Source organism: Epargyreus clarus, unplaced genomic scaffold (assembly GCF_041222505.1).
Source record: "Epargyreus clarus isolate Ecla_fem2 unplaced genomic scaffold, WU_Ecla_fem_2.2 ptg000012l, whole genome shotgun sequence".
Taxonomy (NCBI): Eukaryota; Metazoa; Arthropoda; class Insecta; order Lepidoptera; family Hesperiidae; genus Epargyreus; species Epargyreus clarus.
The window spans coordinates 4,304,716-4,324,889 of NW_027332220.1; the positions used below are offsets into that span (position 1 = coordinate 4,304,716).

The 20,174-nt window shown below is 38.1% G+C and overlaps 2 protein-coding genes across 4 annotated transcripts in view; both read left to right on the forward strand.

Annotated features, from left to right (window-relative positions):
• Mhcl (Myosin heavy chain-like) overlaps positions 1-4,865 on the forward strand; it is a 346,996-nt gene extending 342,131 nt beyond the window's left edge. The window contains exons 34-38 of the mRNA XM_073078174.1: positions 89-298; positions 644-810; positions 1,316-1,525; positions 2,173-2,280; positions 2,739-4,865. Of these exons, the coding sequence (XP_072934275.1) occupies positions 89-298; positions 644-810; positions 1,316-1,525; positions 2,173-2,280; positions 2,739-2,823 (780 nt within the window). The 3' untranslated portion in view covers positions 2,824-4,865. The remainder of the gene's footprint in view (positions 1-88; positions 299-643; positions 811-1,315; positions 1,526-2,172; positions 2,281-2,738) is intronic.
• Positions 4,866-5,897: 1,032 nt separating this feature from the next.
• AP-1-2beta (adaptor protein complex 1/2, beta subunit) lies at positions 5,898-19,764 on the forward strand. 3 transcript variants are annotated; one of them, XM_073078177.1, is made up of 19 exons: positions 5,898-6,063; positions 6,193-6,316; positions 6,971-7,141; positions 7,914-7,940; positions 9,115-9,312; positions 9,639-9,756; positions 10,146-10,336; positions 10,765-10,947; positions 11,531-11,713; positions 12,337-12,531; positions 12,957-13,049; positions 13,527-13,648; positions 13,839-14,029; positions 14,936-15,027; positions 15,642-15,746; positions 16,129-16,261; positions 16,627-16,744; positions 18,082-18,208; positions 18,745-19,764. In XM_073078177.1, exons 2-19 carry the CDS (start codon positions 6,209-6,211, stop codon positions 19,144-19,146), a joined length of 2,757 nt encoding a protein of 918 aa, XP_072934278.1. In that variant the 5' UTR covers positions 5,898-6,063; positions 6,193-6,208; the 3' UTR covers positions 19,147-19,764. The 3 variants fall into 3 exon arrangements, with proteins under 3 accessions (XP_072934278.1, XP_072934277.1, XP_072934279.1); XM_073078176.1 differs by having other exon boundaries at positions 5,899-6,092; XM_073078178.1 differs by lacking the exon at positions 7,914-7,940 and having other exon boundaries at positions 5,900-6,092.
• The last annotated feature ends 410 nt before the right edge of the window (positions 19,765-20,174 follow it).

Sequence of the window (20,174 nt, forward strand, 5' to 3'; positions counted from 1 at the left end):
ATGTGTATGTGCGTGTGCAGGTGGTGAAGAAATACAGCGCATTGAATTGCATTGATATTAACTTATGTTTGTGTATCTGTGTGTGCAGCTACTGAAGAAGTACCGCGCGTCAACATCAGCACTGTGCGCGGCGCAAGTGGCCGCTCGCGAGGCGGCGGCGCGCGCGGACGCCGGCGCGGAGGAGGCGCGCGCCGCCCGCGAGCGCCTCGCCGAGCTGGCCGCGCGCCTCGCCGCCGCAGAGGCGGGACACCACCACGAGCAGCACGAGGCGGAGCGACGGCTCGACATGCGGAATAAGGTACTGTGACGTCATTAGCTGCTACCAAAGCAACACATGATGGAGCGGCGGTTGAACATAAGGAATTAGTATGTGTGACGTCACTGGCTGCGTCATAGTGCCCCGCCGTCGATACAAAGAGGCGCCTTGACATAAGTTGTATATGACATCACTAACCGCGTCGTGATGCGTGCGTGTCACGTCACTATATAAATGATGGCTATTGACGACAAACCCTTGTACTTCACACAATTGTTATGATCTGTACGCCTTTATATCACACTAACAATTACTGCAGAGAAAGTACATTGTACTAGTTGTCATAATTGTAACAAGCATTAATAGAGATGTAATATTTTCATCCAGGAGTTAGAATCGAGCCTGGAGTTGGAAGCGACGTCGCGCGCCCGCCTCGAGGGCCAGCTGGCGCGGCTGCGGGACGCGCACGAGCAGCTTGCCACCGAGCTGGCCGCCGCGCGCTCGCGGGACCAGCTCGCCGCCGACGAGGTCAGGAAGCTCGCCAGGCAACTCAGGTAAGATTAATTACGCGATTTTGTAGTAGTAAAATAAATAATAGTGTAATAAATAATTTTACATTCCTGCGTAGTCTTTTATTAAAAACAATCTTTAATATTTTATCTTTTCTTAGTAATTTACAGGATATAAATAAAACTGTTCTTAAAGTTTTTATGTTAAATAACAGATTTTACCTTAGACTTCAATACATTTATTCTAAATAAATTATATGATGTGTGAAATTAATAATATAAATTTATTGTAGTGATATTAAAAGCAACGGCAATTTCAACGCAAATATATAATTTGTAATTTTGATTTATAATTTAATTTATATGAATTTCTCATTAATTTTATAGTGCAAAAAGTTTATTCATTAAAACAACGAATCAATAAAGAAGTTGGTTAAAAATGAAGGCTTTTAAAGTTAAACATAAGTTATGTATCCTTTCGCACAAACGAAAACTATCAACGCGTTACAACCGAACTAAACTCACCAATCCACACATCCCCACCACACAGAGAGCTGAAAGAAGAGAACTCGAACCTGAACGCGAAGCTGAGCGAGGCGTGTCGCGCGAAGGGCGCGGCGGAGGCGACGGCGGCCGCGGCGGCGGCGGAGGCGGCGGCCGCGCGGGACGAGGCGCGCCTCGCCGCGCGCCGCGCCGCCGCGCTGCAGGAGGCCATCGCCGGCGACCTCTCCAGCCCGGCGGACTCGCGCGACACCGACAGGTGAGTGAACACGATGTTGTGAAATACATTAATATCGCCGCGGCGGCGGTCGAGGCGGCCGCCGAGGCGCGCCTCGTGGATTTTGTGGAATAAATTTATTGTCTTTTTTTAATTATTTTTATATTATTGTTGTATTGTATTTGTAGTATTATTTTTTGTCAAAAATATATTATGATTGGAAAATGCAGAAAATATTTACATTTTTATCATATTAAACAAAATAATACATGAAACAGTATATAAAAGCGCATACTATAATATGTTCTCACGTCATTTTTTCACTAACTTTAATCAAATAAATCAATAACTAAACAATCCAATGAGTTTTTTTGCAAATCTTAACGATTTTAGGAAGAAAGCCAGCCGAAATCGTAATTACTATCTATGAAAGTATACCTTTAGTACTTTATTATTTTTCTATAATAAATGTATACTGGACATTTAAATAAAATTTACAAAAATATACACAATAATTTCAACAAAACAATCTATCGAGAATTAAGGACCATCTGAAATCTATAAATATAAAATATTAATGCAATATTGCTACTACCACAAACTACAAAAAAATGTACCAATTTAAAAATCCCCACAAACAAAACCACATGCTCCCTTACAAACCTCTCACCTATGTATCATGTTGACAGCGAGAACGACAGCTACAGCTCGGACGAGTCGATCGGCACGTTCCTCGCGAACCACAAGCTGAGCCCCTCCGCGCCGTCGCGCAACAGCATACAGCTGGACTCGCAAAAGTAAGTCATGTTTCATACGAGTACCTCCGTCGCACCTCTCGCTAAAGGATAAAGTTCCATCTACATCAATTGGAGTCGTGGTAATCCTTCATGGTTCGGTTTGCAAGTGCTTTCTCGACACGAATGTGCAAGATGTGGAATTAACTTCCTCCTAATTTATTCTCGGAGCGCTATGACATGAGGCTCTGTAAAATCGGTGCAATTATTCAAATCCGGCGATACACTTTACTCTGTATCTAAAGCCGTATTCTGAATAAGGGTATCTCACGGAGCATTTTTCTTCCATTTTCGTGCACGGAGTATACGGAGACTGAAACAAGCCGCTCAGTGAGTTTCCATACATAGATTTGAAGGCAGAAATAACGTTAATTTAGTTACACGCGATAGTTTTTAACTGAGGGCACCAAAGTAAATATAATACCAACTATATTTTTCCCTAACCAACTGTTATTTTCCAGATCCCAAAGCCCCGAAGGCCGACAGAGCCGCTCGAGCGTCGCGTCCTCGAAGCCAATATCGCCAACTAAGGAGTCGTTCGCATAACAACAACCCGCCGCCGCGGGCCTGCTCACGAGCGCGCTGCCCATACTGTGCGCCGTGTTCTGCGCGCGGCAGCGGGACCACTCCGCACACCACGTTATAGATTGAACGCTGTTGTATCCACCGCGAGGGACTGTGACTCACTTAGCGCGCAATGTACGCTGAACATATGTAGTATTCAGTATAAGGAACATATTTGTGAAGTATACAGCGCGGTGATGCGAGTCGTTCGTTTCGAGATACATTGAACGCTATACTGCTCTATGACCGGCAATGTGTCTCACTTAACGCGCAATGTACCTCGTGCGCACTCTAGTACTTGATATGGGAAGGACATAGAGTAAACCGCACGGTGACGGCCTATCGTACACTTCTTTATACATTGAACATCCATGTATTGGTAGGACTTTGTCCGCCTGCTATGAATGTGACAAAAAATATCTTCTATCAAACGTCTCTTATTAATAATACCTAATGAAATAAAAAGAGTATCTAAAGTAAATGTTTCTATAAAGCTAAGTGAGTTACATTGACAGACGGTCAAAGGAAGCGGTTAAATTATGATTATGACTTAAGATTGTAGTGGTTCGTTCTAGTGTGTTGATGGCCTAATGTATGCCTGATAACAATTTTAATGTCCTCATCAAAGATAATAAAATAATAAGTCTGTATCGTATCGAAGTTACTATGTAATGGAAGCCATTTTTACATTTAAAATGCATTTGTTACTTTTTATTGTATCTCTCGTTAAATTTTACTACTGGCAACACTGAGACATCGATGTACTGGCAATATATTAATTTGTCTACGGCGCCTATAAATTAACAGAGAGGTATAATACAAAGTGGTAGAATATTTATATAATCATAATGAAATGGTACTTATACCTTTATTAACACTATACCTACACGTTGATCACAAATTGAATACAATACGTTAAATTTAATATTGAATCACGTAGTGCTATCGAAAAACTATACTCTGCTCAATAATCTATACATTTTAGGCGAGATATTAGAATTTGTGAGGCTTTTACAACATTTTTGATATGAAATTGTAATCATAGAACGTTTTTACCTTGGCTTATACGATTCACTTGTTTTGCATAAAGGGGCTAGTGAGAAACACATACGATAGACTGATGTATGTGAAAATTGTATGCATTCCAGATAATAACTCACTTCATCGAGAATTGGTGAATATTGGGGATGTGCCGAATGTTGGTCCAAATGTTTGGTCTAAGTTGGCCGAATAGATTCGGCCGTATTCGGTACATCTCTAGTGAATATACTTGACACTAGCGCCACCAAACAAGGCTTGGATTCTATTTATTTAGCTTAGTTTAGAGATACAAGTTATTAATCTCTATTAGGAACATTGTGTAGTACTTCGCCCAGTCAGTATTTAGACAAAATGTAAGTGGGATGATTAGCAAAGTGTAATATTAGTATGATTGTTATTTAGTTAGCTAACTATTGTAAATAACTTAGATGGCATATACATTTTTTTATTATAATTATTATTTAATTTGTAATATTTTGTGTGATCAGACTGTTATACTATGATTATTTGTTACATGTGAGTTGTTGCTTTATCATAGACGATCGAACATATCTGTTAGGTGATAGATTTCTTTTTTATCGACTACCCTCATCGACTGGTTATATTATATTGTGAGATTGTTGTCATAAAGATGTGATTTTAATAATAAAAAAGGAAATTTAATGAATTTTAGAAATGCTCGAACGGCTGAGCTTCTATCATTATTTATTTGGTCAAAAACAAATCTTTATGGCAATCGTAGTAGTGTCATTAATTAGCTAATCTTGAATAATATTTAAACAATTATATTTATCATTAAAATGTCATGTGTCTATGTAACCTTTTCTAAATTCTCATTCTATGTGTACCTATTTAGCTATGTGTCTGTAACCACAAGTATAAATTGTCTATAATATGTGTAATGTATGATAATGTGATGAAATGTTACTTCGTTCAATATCGGTTGTAAAATGAAATTATTTAATAAAGTAACTGACATAGTATATTATGTTTATTTATTTTTCACCCTAATCCGGCTCTTCTGTCTGTTTTCTATCGAATACATCTTGGAGAGTGTGCGTTTGAACTTCACAACTTAATTCCTGCTGCCCCTTTCCATCATCGGACATCTAGACGAACCGCGCGATATCATCGATATTTGGTTGATGTTTCTCTTTTGCGAACCGCCAAGGAATTTACTCCCGCTTTCTTTGTTTCCCGATACATACAACCTGGGATTGTTTAAGTCAAGGGTGAATAGGCTACTTCTAGGCAAGCGTGTTTTATCCAAGTCTGCATCTCACTTAACATCAGATAACGTTGCAGCCAAACGCAAGCCTATAGTAACATAAAAAAAGATCAATGTATTATGGTTTTTGTAGCTCCCAGAAGTATATCCATTTTCCTGAAATTGTGGATTGTGGTTTATCAAACCTGTCAAGCGTCGATATGTACGCGGTTGTTTATCGTGGTTTTTGCCTACGGAGACCCACTTCGTGTACCCGCGCAGGTTTTAGAGTTCGCTTTAGTATAAGACTTATTAGTTGTATCAGTACAAAACAGTAACATCACCAGTTCCAAAGAGAATTCATGGAAAGTCCTCTGAAATGGAATGATTGCTTTATGGGTTGATGTAGTATTCCTCCCTCATGGTATACCGATTAAATTAATTCGCTGCCGTGGTGCATCAATTTAATCGTTAGTATGTATGTTATTTGATGCCGAGTCCGCAAGCTTACAAAACCATCACAAATTCAAACGTGTGGATAGAGCATTTGACTTAATTTGTATAGGTTTGCTAGATTTATACTTTTAACAAAATTACTTGCTTTGATTGGAACTTAGTAATGGATTTAAATAAGAAAAAGCTGGAGAATTATATAATATAATATATATTTATATGAAATAAAGCATAATACAACCGATAATAATGTTCTTTATTTTTATTTACTTTATCATTTTTATATTATAATCTACAAAATGATGCCGAGTATTTTTAGCCACGTCTGTAGTTCATGTGGCAACATTGTTACGTACACTGTCACACAGATAAAAAATAGTTTTACGCCCCTTCAGTTTCTGTCAAAAGACTGGGTAGTTTAATTTGTGGTTTTATTGATATTTTCCTCTATTTTTGTAAAAGGGGCTCGTGAATCGTGTGAAATCTAACTAGTTATTACGTGTTACATGGTCTGAATCAAGGTAGCTCACTTATTATCAGTAGTTTTGAGGTAATTATGATTCATCAGATTCTTGTTGCAACGATCGATTTTTGTAGTTCCAGATATAATCATAAAAATTGGCTTAAATACTTTATATTGCTATCGGCAGGTACACTTAAGTTAAAATGACGGATTCCAAGTACTTCACGACTACGAAAAAGGGTGAAATCTTCGAATTGAAGTCGGAACTCAACAGCGACAAGAAGGAAAAAAAGAAGGAGGCTGTCAAGAAGGTAAGCTATTTTATTTCGATATAATTGATCCGTACAGAAAAGAAAAATAAACTTCGTTGTAAACCTTTCCGGAATATACGCCTACCTAAAAATGATAAAAGGCTCTTTAAAACCGACGGCGTGTAAACGTCCTTACTGTCGTTGTAAATGTCCATAAGTTACAGATTTTCAAATTTCCAAACATTTTTTTCTAAATAAATAACTGTTAATAAAAGCCTTATGAAAAAAATAGCCATATAACAGTGTTGAACTGTCAGGTTATGAAAAATCTAGCACTAGTAATAGTAGCATTTTTAGATTATGTTTCAGTTTGTAAGTGGCATTTCGTATATTCAAAGCTCCTTATGACTCTATACCTCCATACTCTTAACAGTGTATAGATCTCCCCAACTGGGCTTGGGTTAAGTAAAACCAGCCACATTTACTGTAAATATGTTGCTCCTGTTTACTGATTGACTGCTATTATACTTTCCATATTGTATATTTGTGCATGATTAATCTGTTATTAGAATTAAATTTCTATTTGCAGTTATAATTTTTTATAGCCTAGCCCTACTACTAAACATTATGTCTACTAGTGCCCTTAAATAAAATAATCCATGAAGTAAAATACACCGACAAATTTATTTATTTATTTTATAAATTTAACAATAGGTGATAGCCTCTATGACAGTTGGCAAGGATGTCTCCGCACTCTTCCCCGATGTGGTCAACTGCATGCAGACCGACAACTTGGAACTCAAGAAGCTCGTCTATCTGTATCTAATGAATTATGCTAAATCACAACCTGATATGGCCATTATGGCCGTCAATACATTTGTCAAGGTATGTACTACTTCAGTATAACTTCACGCACACAAACACGATTTAGCCGTGGCACCCATGTTGGCACTTATAACAGCTGCAAGATGGCTTCGAACCCTCATTCTTAAAATATTTTATATTCAATTATAAAAATTTACCCTAGACATAGGGTAACCATTTATTAGTAACCTGTTATGAAATACTGAAATTTTACAGAGATTATTTAAAATATATCCTATGAGGTAAAAATGTAAACCTACTTAAGTCAGTTTTTAATAGTGTGTAGAAATTGAATTAATTGGCAAATCTCGCGCATACAATACAATTTAAGCTTCTATAAACAAAATGCAGCTGTAATAAGTGCCATCATATGGTGCCACTACCATCAGTATCCAATTAGACACAGTTCTCCTCTTAAGATTTGGGTTGGTTTTTCGCTTTTGCATGAGAAATTCTGATAAACTCTCAAAGCAATTTAACGGCAGGATTATCTTTTAAAATATAAAAATATACTTAATTCATTTAAATATCCGTTAGCCGAGATTTTTACTCTAGCCTTAAGCTTTCAAAGTTATAGGTGATATTTACAAAATAATTTTAAATGATTTTTCTTGGGAAAAAAATTAAAATTCAGCATGGAAATTGCAATGAATTCCTATAAGTTTGTTTAGAATAATAATTGAGTTATTGAAAAGAGAATTTATATGAAAATGTAGTTTAGCTATCTGTGTGTGTGTGACTTGTCTTTTTTATCGTTTTAATGTCTTCTGTACCGTATAATGATGGGTGAAAGGATCTACCAACATACCAGCTTGTTAAGGTAATCAAATGATCCAAAAAACCACTCGACTCATCAATCTGTAGATTTACACATTACAACCATACTTTCGATATAAATAATGTAATAAAACTGTGTAAAAATAATGTTTTTGTGTGGGTGATATGTAACACCATTTATTATTGTAATATTATATTAATTCTAGTTATATTTAATCTGGCATGTATTTGTTTAAAATATTGTTGAATACTTGCATGTTTAATTAGTTTCCCATCACTAGCACACAGATGTGTAAATCTACATACAATCAGTTTTTATTATCAGTAATAGAGAATCTCGCTAAAGTGTGAAAAGAATTTACAAATAATAATCCATGCCTCCATTATATTATTATCCAAAATAGAAGCACATCAGCTAATTTTATTCCTATATACATCATTGTGTAGAGATTTGCTGATTTACTGTGATTTAAAATTAAAATCTAATCGAAATTGTTAAATAAAATTATAAAGCTCATAAAGTTATAGCACATAAAAAATAAGCAACAAGTTCAAAGTAAAATAAACAGAACATTTCAAAGGTTGTACTAATTTGCTTTGTCTGTAAAATGTATATACACAAAAATTTCAAAAAAATATGCAATTTGTTATATAACTGTTATGACTTATGAAAGGACATGTTTATACTTCTAAATATTAAATTTTGCTTCATATAAAAAAAATATAGGAGTATCCCGTTTGCCCTTAAAGTGTAAGTTACACTTTGTAAGTTGAAATTTAATGACATCTTAAATTATATTTTCCATTATTGGATCATCTTCATCAATGTGTCCTGTTGATTTAATGGGTAAAATTTAACAATATGTTAGTCAGGTTCATTCTAAACTACATACTGCAATAGTTGAAATTGAATCACTTATTAATCTAATAATTACTAACCCTCATGACATCGGTTTTCCAATTTAACATTAACTTAAGTATTTTTGCCAAATCAAAATTTAAAAATATGTTAAACCGCATTTCTAAATTTTTGGATCATTTCCCATTATGAAAACTACATTATTGTACAGTCAAATTGTATCAAGTTAAAAACAAAAACAAATCGGCAGGTCGCTACCGCCTGCGCTTCTAGTTGAATTGCTTCAGTTGATTGATGTGTTGCTTTCTCTTTTCCCCCTTACACAATACAACAACATACAACGTTGACACGCCGGCAGGATTGCGAAGACTCGAACCCGTTGATACGGGCGTTGGCCGTAAGGACGATGGGATGCATACGTGTGGACAAGATCACTGAGTATCTGTGTGAACCGCTACGGAAGTGCTTGAAAGATGAGGATCCGTATGTGAGGAAAACCGCCGCTGTGTGCGTGGCGAAACTGTACGATATATCGTCCAGCATGGTGGAAGATCAGGTGAGGATAGCAATATAATAGAATACGATAGCGTTTTGTAAGCCAAACCATATAACGCAGAATGCTTTCCAGAATATTACATATTATGGGTTATATCATGACTTTGAGGGTTGTAATTTCGTGAATGTTTTGTAATCTTACATTTTTCGTAAAGTATATTTGCTGAATGATCGATACATGCTTAATTTAAGTGCTTAATATCGTTAACGTAAACTAAAGACGACAAGATTCCCTTTAAACAAAATTGAACTGAACTTAATTGGCCTACTCTTTTTGTTTGAGACAAGGTGTCTGTCAATTGTTCTGATTTATTTTGTCGTTTCCAGGGATTTTTAGATCAATTGAAGGATTTGTTGAGCGATTCCAATCCCATGGTGGTTGCCAACGCCGTCGCCGCGTTGTCTGAGATTAATGAGGCCAGCGTGTCAGGCCAGCCTCTAGTCGGTGAGTCATCCTATTGTATTTTATGAATTTCTCTGGATGAATTATATACTTTTTATAAATTTTATGGCATGTTTGGTCAATAATTTGAGAAAATTTGATCATATTGTTTTTGATAAATATTTTTGAGTCAAGGTTTTCGCTTGCAAATTACAAAGAAGATGCGAGCGTGAATATTATATTTACCAACCTATGCAATCGTAAATAAATTTGAAACAAATACATATGTTACTTACATACTGGTAGTTAGGCAGTTTATAGAAGAAAAAAAAGAAACGTTTGTTTGTGTAGTATTACGGTTTTAGTTCTTTAAAGCCTTTGTCCCGTCCGTCCTTTCCGCCTATCTTGGGTCTGTTGGTCTCTATTAAGCTAATATTCGTCTTAATTGTCAGAAATGAATGCGCCGACGATCAACAAGCTGCTGACCGCGCTGAACGAGTGCACGGAGTGGGGGCAGGTGTTCATCCTGGACGCGCTGAGCAACTACTCGCCGCGGGACTCGCGCGAGGCGCACTCCATCTGCGAGCGCATCACGCCGCGCCTCGCGCACGCCAACGCCGCGGTCGTGCTCTCCGCGGTCAAGGTGAGCTTGGACAAATGTTTGATGAAATGTTGGGGATGGGTCAGTCACTGGGAACGCGCCAACGCCGTTGCGGTGTTGTAAGCCGTAGCTTAATGCCATAGTTGGATAAATGTTTGATGGAACGTCGGGAATAGGTGAGTCACTAGGAATGCAAATGCTGCTTGGATAGTTTGATTTGTTGGAATAATGGGGATTAGGTTCCAGACTCCTATAGTTATTGATTATTTTGGTCTATTTGTAACTTGCAGTATTTTTTCCTTTCTATATGCAGTCACATGAAACTATCTTTTATATGAACCAATGATAATCCAAGGTCCAAGTAAACTTTACATGAATGAAAATTTTAGTAGCTGTGTATCCTTTTTTATATTGGCAGACACCTTTTCAAGGCAATTGAAACCGAACTCATCAACAATCATGGTTCCCAGGTGCTGATGAAGCTGATGGAGATGCTGTCGGACGAGGCGGAGGTGGTGGGCACGCTGTCGCGCAAGCTGGCGCCGCCGCTGGTGACGCTGCTGTCCGCCGAGCCCGAGGTGCAGTACGTCGCGCTCAGGAACATCAACCTGGTCGTGCAGAAGCGCCCGGACATACTGAAGCATGAGATGAAGGTGGGTTGTACGGCAGTAGTTACGTATGATCACGTGAACTGTGTCGTGTCCGTTTGCGACTCTAATGTTGTAAAAAATGTTGCAGACCTCTAAATGTGGGTATGCGTAGATAGATATGTAGGCAAATACAAATGAACACTTATATGAGCGCACACAGACAACGAACAAGTACGTACACACGTTCAAGCGCACATGCACGCATGAGCGTGCACCAATGTGAAACTGCTTATTGATGTTATAAACAAATTAAAAGCAGCGATTGTGATCGTCTGAATTATAGTGTTTTGTATTCGAAATCGTACTAAATTTTTAAATCGAAAGAAATCAATCACCTTATGTTCTTACTTTAAAAGAAAGCAAAGACCCGAAAGGTTGTAATGTTTTCAAATCTATGTAAGATTGCTAAGTCTAACAATGACTTGACGGAGTAGACTATATCCTGTATCATTTTAGTGTGTCTTACTAAAATGATACAGGATACCATCGCCTTCTCAAACAGTGAATGAATGATTGTTATGAATATATTTTTTTAATCTCATACTCGTATGAGTGTAATTAAGGATTTCCTCAATCACCTCGGTAGGTGTTCTTCGTGAAGTACAACGACCCGATCTACGTGAAGCTGGAGAAGCTGGACATTATGATCCGTCTGGCGTCGCAGGCGAACATCGCGCAGGTGCTCGGCGAACTCAAGGAGTACGCCACCGAGGTCGACGTGGACTTCGTGCGCAAGGCCGTCAGGGCGATCGGCAGATGTGCTATTAAGGTGACCGTACTAATATGTCATGTTACAATGAATTTTATCTTTTATTTGCCAGTGATGTTATACAAAGCTTAATCGCTTTGTCGACTTTGAAGTTAGGTGATTGATAGCTAAATACCCCTGATTGCAACTGCAATGATGAAGGTATTAGAATGCAGTGATGACTGACATATGGTACATTTTATCCTGAAAAAAGTATGGTCGTGGTATCACCGACCTTTGATTACGAGCGAAGGCGTGGATTAAAAGTAGTATTGTATATTGATAAGCTGTAATAAAATCTGCATGTATGTATATTATTGAAAGGTGGTAGAACCCTTTGTGGTTCGACTCCGACGGCACCACCACCACACCTATTTCTGCCTCCTAACAGCAGTCTTAAACGCTGCTGCTGCTGTGTGTTTTGAAGGGTGTGGTAAGGGAGACATACTTTTCCGAGGCGTTTCAGCTTAGTCCTCAGGGGTAGCGGCGCATCTGTGGCCGACCTCAGGTAGGAATATCTAATCCTATCTGGGGTTAATTACAGAGGTCCATGGGCGGCAGTAGACACTTACCATCCGGTGGATTGCATGCTCGTCTGCTACTCCTATAATATTACATATATATATAAAAAAAATTGTCACCAGGTGGAACCATCAGCAGAGCGTTGCGTGTCCACGCTGCTGGAGCTGATCCAGACAAAGGTGAACTACGTGGTGCAGGAGGCCATCGTGGTGATCAAGGACATCTTCCGCAAGTACCCCAACAAGTACGAGAGCATCATCAGCACGCTCTGCGAGAACCTCGACACGCTGGACGAGCCCGAGGCCAGGGCTTCTATGGTGAGTTGGAATGTTATGAGGGGTAGGGGATAAAGGAAGCAGAATATTTTATCATTTGTTCGGGAATATTAAAGATTGCGTCTTTGTTTCCATTTTATTAGGATGTTAAAACGGGGTGTTATGGTATAAAGTATGATTCGTATTCGCATGGGGGGTTAAAACATGACGCGGTGTTGATTTTTAATTTATTAGGGCGTTATAACTTGAGTCATATCTAAATTTTTGTTTGATGATGGAGTAGTATTCCTAGATGTGTCTTACGTGTAATAATCAGGAGTGTAGCAGCATGGTGGTGTAAATTCCGTTACTAATTATTGGTTGTGATTACAGTACTATGCCCAAATTAAATTATTTTAATTTTACGTGTTGTCCTGCACGAAACGGTCGTTATTTTATGTTTATTAACTTCATTACATTTTTTGTAGGTATGGATCGTGGGAGAATACGCGGAACGTATTGACAATGCAGATGAACTTCTTGACTCCTTCCTCGAGGGCTTCCACGATGAAAACGCACAGGTAATTGACGAATGCTTTGAATATACTAAGAAAAAATGTTTTTTTTTGTACCCCGCTGCGGAAGGTTATGTTTTCCAAGCGTAAGTTTCATTCTTTAGCATGCCCTACAGCCCATACGGTTTGTACGATTTTAACATAGGAGGTGTCGTTGGATTCGGCTAAATTGTGAGAACGACATAGACAGCTTTATTTTTAAACATTCCGTTTTTGTTTTTGTAACAACCACTGGCATCCTCCGCTGCCCGCTCTCGCCCGCGGTTACTTAACTGCGTTAGTGTGCCCTTGCGGAGTATATCCTAACTAAACCTGCGCACAACAACTTCAGAGCGGACTAGAAGTTTGGCGCGGACTAAACAAATAAATATCGTATCACAATTGAATATTTTGTTTTCATATATTTTCTCATATTATTTTGATTTTTATTTCCATTATGTGTTTTACTAAGTTTTCTCATATTGTTTGGATGTTCGTTCGCAGGTGCAACTGCAGCTGCTGACGGCAGTGGTGAAGCTGTTCCTGAAGCGGCCGGCCGACACGCAGGAGCTGGTGCAGCACGTGCTCAGCCTCGCCACGCAGGACTCCGACAACCCCGACCTCAGGTTACTAGGGAATATTTATAAATTTGAAATTTGGTTTTAGATTTTTAGGTTTTGTCATGCTATTAGAATTTAATCTATCCAAATTTTACGTACCAAGATTAAATTTGAGAATGTCTGGTATGAAGAAATTGTTATCGAATAGATAGTTTTATATTAAAATATGACGTAACAAAAATATCTCACACCCCAGGGACCGCGGCTTCATCTACTGGCGATTGTTGTCCACGGACCCAGCGGCGGCCAAGGAGGTGGTGCTCGCGGACAAGCCGCTCATCTCCGAGGAGACTGACCTGCTGGAGCCCACGCTGCTCGATGAGCTCATTTGCCACATCAGTTCGCTCGCCTCAGTGTACCACAAGCCGCCCACTGCCTTTGTTGAAGGTTTGTTAGATAAAAGGAATTGAATAATGAAATGTTCACAGATTTTTTAGTGTTGGGCTGTGTGTTGGTGTGCGTGACAGTGTCGCGTACGTTGCGTGTGCTTTTGTGTTGTTGAGTTCCGTATAGACATACAAATAATCATGTCATAATTTGTCTAATTAATTATTTTTTGTGAGTGACAAATTTAGAATTCTATGCAAGACATTGAAATGGTGACCGCTATTTCTCTAAGTATTAGAAAAAGGTATTTTATACTTAATTAACATTTAAAGTATTTACATTAAAAAGTTACCTGTCCGTTGAAATAAAATATTTATTGAATACATAAATATATTCAATTCTATATATACATATAGTCTGATTCATAATTAGGTGTCCAAAATGTAAACAAAGGTGTTGACCTATCAAGAAAATAAGTTAGAAATGGTAGTTTCTTATTTTTGTCGATATTAAAGTAAGTCAACAATAATAAAATAATAATCTAAATAAATTAAGTTTAATTCACATTTTCTAATATTTATATCACCTCAATTTCGATCCATACAGTAATAATAATAAAAAACAAAGTTTATGGTAGAAAATTAAAATGTGATAATGGTAACACAACCGAAATCCAAGACATTTCTTGTGCTGTCATTTTTAAGTTTCGTAACTGATATTATTCATTTTCGTGATTGTGATCGAAGTCGAATGTTTTCTCGTTTACATAACGCGTTTGCTAAATTGTGTATATTTGTTAAATTTTTCGTTTTTTTGTTGAGTTTGTTAAAGTTTTTGTTTCTTGTCAATTTTGACAGTGACATTTCTTTGTTTACATTTTGGACACCTAATTATGAATCAGACTATAGATAAGTAGTACTAATCTATGATTGAATAATACTTATTTATGGTGTCGTGTGTTTGCAGGTCGCGGTGCGGGTGTACGCAAGTCGCTGCCGGCGCGCGGCGCGGCCGCCGACGACGCGGCGCCCGCGCAGCCCACCGTCATACCCAACCAGGTGAGGTTATACACCGTCAGGGCGTTTGTCCATCGCCGCCCTCACCGAGAACGAGATTATTTCGGGCCCACTTTGATATGAAGTGATGGACGTGCGGTGGACACGCGGCTATAGTAAATGTATGTAACGATACTTTGACGTCGTAATCTCGTTCTCGATGTCGGTCCAGTGACAGCGGCGGTGGACAAATGCTCTCACGATATAGCGAAGATAGCATAGCGACTGATAATGGGTATATCTAAACTGTTCTGATGACCTAGTTCATAAATTCAATATCAACATTATTTTATAACATTGAAATGGGTTCAGGTCAGTTTTTAACGTCACATCCATTAAGCATGATAATTTTGGAGACCTATCTTTTAAATGTGCGAAAAAGCTTGTTAATACGTTTTTGCAAAATTATGATTGCCATGGCATAAATGCGTCTATTTCTATTTCTACCTCGTGTCAGTAATATTTGTGTTCAAGTTGATTTAAAATTAAGAACTTCACATGCTTGTAATTTAAAATTTAATGACCTTTTTAGATTTAAGACTAGATAGAAATAACATTATCAACACGCCGCTCTAGACCGTAACATTGTATTCATCTAAATTTGTTTTAATTTCCAGGAATCACTTATCGGCGACTTACTATCTATGGACATAAGCGGACCGCCGCCCGCCCCCGCGCCCGCCTCCAACTTGGACCTACTCGCCGGAGGACTCGATGTACTTGTAAGTTACAAAAAAATTACAATTAAAAAACCAATTACATTGCTATCCTTAGATTTAATAAGAAATATACTTAAATATATCTTTGATCAAAAAATAAATAAAAAATGAGTACGTTTTGGTATCGTAATTTAGAATTAGTAGCCATCAGTCATCTTAGTAAAAAAAAATAAATGAATTTCCTACCGTAATTAATATATTTTTTAATTTTAAACTTTCTTAAGTTATTACATTGTTTGTCTGCGCAATCACCACATCCGCAACTATATCTAGATAAAAAACACATAACAATATAGCTAAGTTGTACTGTTCTTCGGTGTGAAGTGTATGGTAAGTTGGTGACATGAGACATCACATTTCCTAACAATCTGTCGTTTGCCCACAGCTGGGCGGCACAACCACGACAGAGGTAGCGGCGCCCAGTACTACGGGGCTGCTGGGCGATATATTCGGCCTGCCCGCGCCCGTCGGCTACACGCCGCCCAAGCAGTGCTGGCTGCCCGCTGACAAGGGGAAGGGTGAGTGGCACACACATACATACGTACACACACATAGACGCACGCACACACACGCACACACGCTCAGGAATGAAGGTTAGTGATATTAGAGTTAACTAGAAGAACCCTTAGTAGTTTGACTTCGGAGGTACCACCGTCAACCTAATTATAGCCAGTAACGGGTATTTTGCGTCCATACAACGACGAAACGATATAAGGCATTATAACTTTTGTAGCACCGCGACCGCACGTGTACGTACCGTGAACGACCTCAGATAGGACTGCCCTCACTTGGGAATAGAAATCTGGTTTTGATTAGAGTTGTCCATATAATTTAATTCCAATTAAAATATGTCATTATAATTCAAGCGTACCTTACTTTTAAGGTTTGGAGATTTGGGGCACATTCAGCCGGCAGAACGGGCAGCCCAAGATGGAGATGACGTTCACAAACAAGGCGATGCAGGTCATGAGCGGCTTCGCTATTCAGCTCAATAAGAACAGGTATGGTGATCTTCAATAGGTTTTCCATTTGATGCTTATTTTAAACAGTTTTTTGAAGTTATTTCATCAAATTTACTGTGAGGTGTGATAATTTATAATTTTAATGATTATTTTTTGTTTGAATGTCAAATTAGAATTAAATTAGATTATAAATTATTTTGCACTTTGCAGTTAAGGATAAAAAATCTGTAAACATTCAATAATATATGGTTATAAGTTAGTTATAAGTCTTATAATGTTGCACTACTGACAGAATATGTGGGTCCTTCTACTATGTGGATATTCTTCTTACATATTTTACCGCGCTGGATATATTATAATTCAAAATCAATTAGTCTTAAAGTGCCCATTTCATTCAGTTTCACGCCGCCGCCTTTTAATAAATCTACGATTGTATCAATTTTTTTTTATTATATAAGAGTAGCAGACGAGCATGCAGTCCACCTGATGGTAAGTGGCTACTGCCGCCCATGGACATCTGTAATCAACCCCAGATAACATTAGATATTCCGACCTGAAGTCGGCCACAGATGCGCCCCTACCCTGAGGACTAAGCTGGAACGTCTCGGAAAAGTCTGTCTCCCTTACCACACCCTCTAAAACTACATATAATACAAGGTTAAATTAAATACTCTAATAGAACGTAGATAACAGATATACTAACTTTTCGTTTAACATACTCGTTCTTACACGTAATCGTAATTTTCTTAATATTAGTTCACTTTTGTAACACGAAACGGCACTTATTGAGCATCACAATGTTTATAGTAGGTTAATATAAAATTAATAAAAAAAAGGGTAGAAGAATTTTTCTTTTTTTCTCCCGTTTACAACACTTGGCACGATGTATACTGCACAGCCTTCCGAGCAACGTTCGCATACGGTCCGGGCTGAAAATCAGTTGCCGAGATCCAATCTCGGTTTTTTTCTGAGCTCCGGAACCTTTTTCACAGACTTTAGCTGCAACACTCGATTATGTATTTTGTTTGTTTTTATTTTTTAATTTACTTTATTATTTTCAGTTTTTTTTTTTATATTTTGTGTAATTTTATTTCTTAAGAAAATTTAGTCAATAAGTTCATAATTAAGTTTGTGTTTCCATATGTGTATTTTTGGATTTCATTGTTTATTGTGTGTTATAATTTGTTGTTGTTGCTTAAGTTCTTGAAATAAATAATCTATCTATCTATCTATCTATCTATCTAAAACGGAACACAGCAGCGTCTAACACAGCTGTTATTAGGTAGAAATAGGTGTGGCGGTGGTGCCGTCGGAGTCGAACCACAAAGGGTTCTACCACCTTCAAAGGTTTAAATTGTTGTCCCGTTACGTCCCAGTTTCGGCGTGTACCCGGGCGGCGCGCTGGCGGTGGGCGCGCTGGCGGCGGGCGGGCGGGCGGACGCGGCGCTGCCGCTGGCGCTGGGCGGGCCCGTGCAGCGCATGGAGCCGCTCAACAACCTCCAGGTACACACAACTAATACGCTCTTGTGAATGTTGAACAAGGAAATGGGTAAGCAGTCCACCTGATGGCGAGTCCTGCCACCCATGAATATCTGTAATTAACAGATGCGGACACAGATGCGTTAGAGTGCTTCAGATAACTTTGTCTTTCACAACCTTCAAAATTAAAACGGCAGCGGCTGTTCTAAGACAAAAATAGGCTATAGAACCTTTGGAATCACAAATCACAAAGTATTCTACCACCTTAAAAAGATACTGCTTAGCTTATTGAGAACATCTATCGAATATCAAGTAGACAAAGCTCGAAGTAACCCTAATTAACATACAATAAAGTATACCCTGGATCAAGTGCACAATCCTCGTAATTACTTTACTTATATGATAAGTCTCACAGATACAGACAATATAAACTTTATTTTATGATATTAAAATTAATGGTCATTCCAGCACGCAATCTACCAGACTATAAGTAAGTAACCACTGCTGCATATGGCCACCTATGATTTAATTAATAAGGGCATCTACGTTTAATTTTCCAGGTGGCGATCAAAAATAACGTGGATGTGTTCTACTTCGCGTGCCTGATCCCCGCGCACATCCTGTTCACGGAGGACGGGCAGCTGGACAAGCGCGTGTTCCTCACCACCTGGAAGGAGATCCCCGCCGCCAACGAGGTGCAACACACGCTCTCCAACGTCATAGGCAACGCGGATACCATCGCACAAAAGATGACACTCAACAACATATACACGATCGCGAAACGTAACGTCGAAGGCCAGGATATGCTCTACCAATCTCTGAAACTGACTAATAACATCTGGGTTCTATTGGAGCTGAAACTCCAGCCCGGCAACCCGGAAGCCACGCTCAGCCTCAAGTCCCGCACGGTAGAGGTCGCCACCTGCATATTCCAAGCGTACGAAGCAATTATCAAGTCGTAATCTCTCATTTTGTTATATGTATATGTTGGTCTGTTGATTTAAGATACACGTATACAGGTCAGTACACACGTCATTACGATGAATACAATAAAATCAATATAACATATACGTTACAATCCAAAAAAAACAATATGTAATGTCATAATGTTTTGTTATTTAATAGTAAGTAATCTCGCTTATAATTCCGCCATCATTGTGCACGACGTTTTTTTTTTAAAGTAATATTTTTAACGGTTAAAAAATTAACACACATGAAATCAGGAAATGCACGATTGGCTCGTACAGACGACAAAAAAACTATTGTTTTAATTTTATTGTTATCTTGTAAATGGAAAAATGGCAGTTACTTTGAGATGACAAACAAACATTGTTATTATTTGTACAGATAAACGTTACAGACACGTGTGTACTCATCTTAATGTATTCTTCTGTAAGTTATAGATATATAAAGATTATATGACTGTATGTAAATTCCACTGTAGAAAGTTTAAAGTATGAATGTTATTAGAGGTATGTTTGTATCACTAGCGGCGCGCGTGGTTGCGTGGTGATTACGTTCGGATTATTAACTCTGCTATAGGTATTTATGGCGTTAATAAATTACTATGTTATACTTGATTTATTCGTTTTATTTTTAAATCCAAAAAGTGGTAAGGATTCGTTATGATTTTAATTAAATGTGATGAAATATTCTAAACCTATTCCTATGTTGGCTACCGTGACCATATCGTTCTACCTTCTGCTTAGTAAGAATTTATATGAAGCACTAAACCTGCGGCGTGACTAGCGCGCGAGTGCTTCAATAGTAGTACTGCCACACGGAGACACGGTCTACCTTACCAGAGGTAAGGGTTTTCATACACAATTTTGTAGAGAAATATATTTTTTTGCATTGATAACAGTAGTTATATTACGGACAATTTCAAAACTTATTAAATATCAGCATCATCGACGTAATTTCCGGTCTACTTTATTTGGAAAAGTAATAAAGCCATAATAAAGTAAAACGATTTCCAATGAATTAAGAA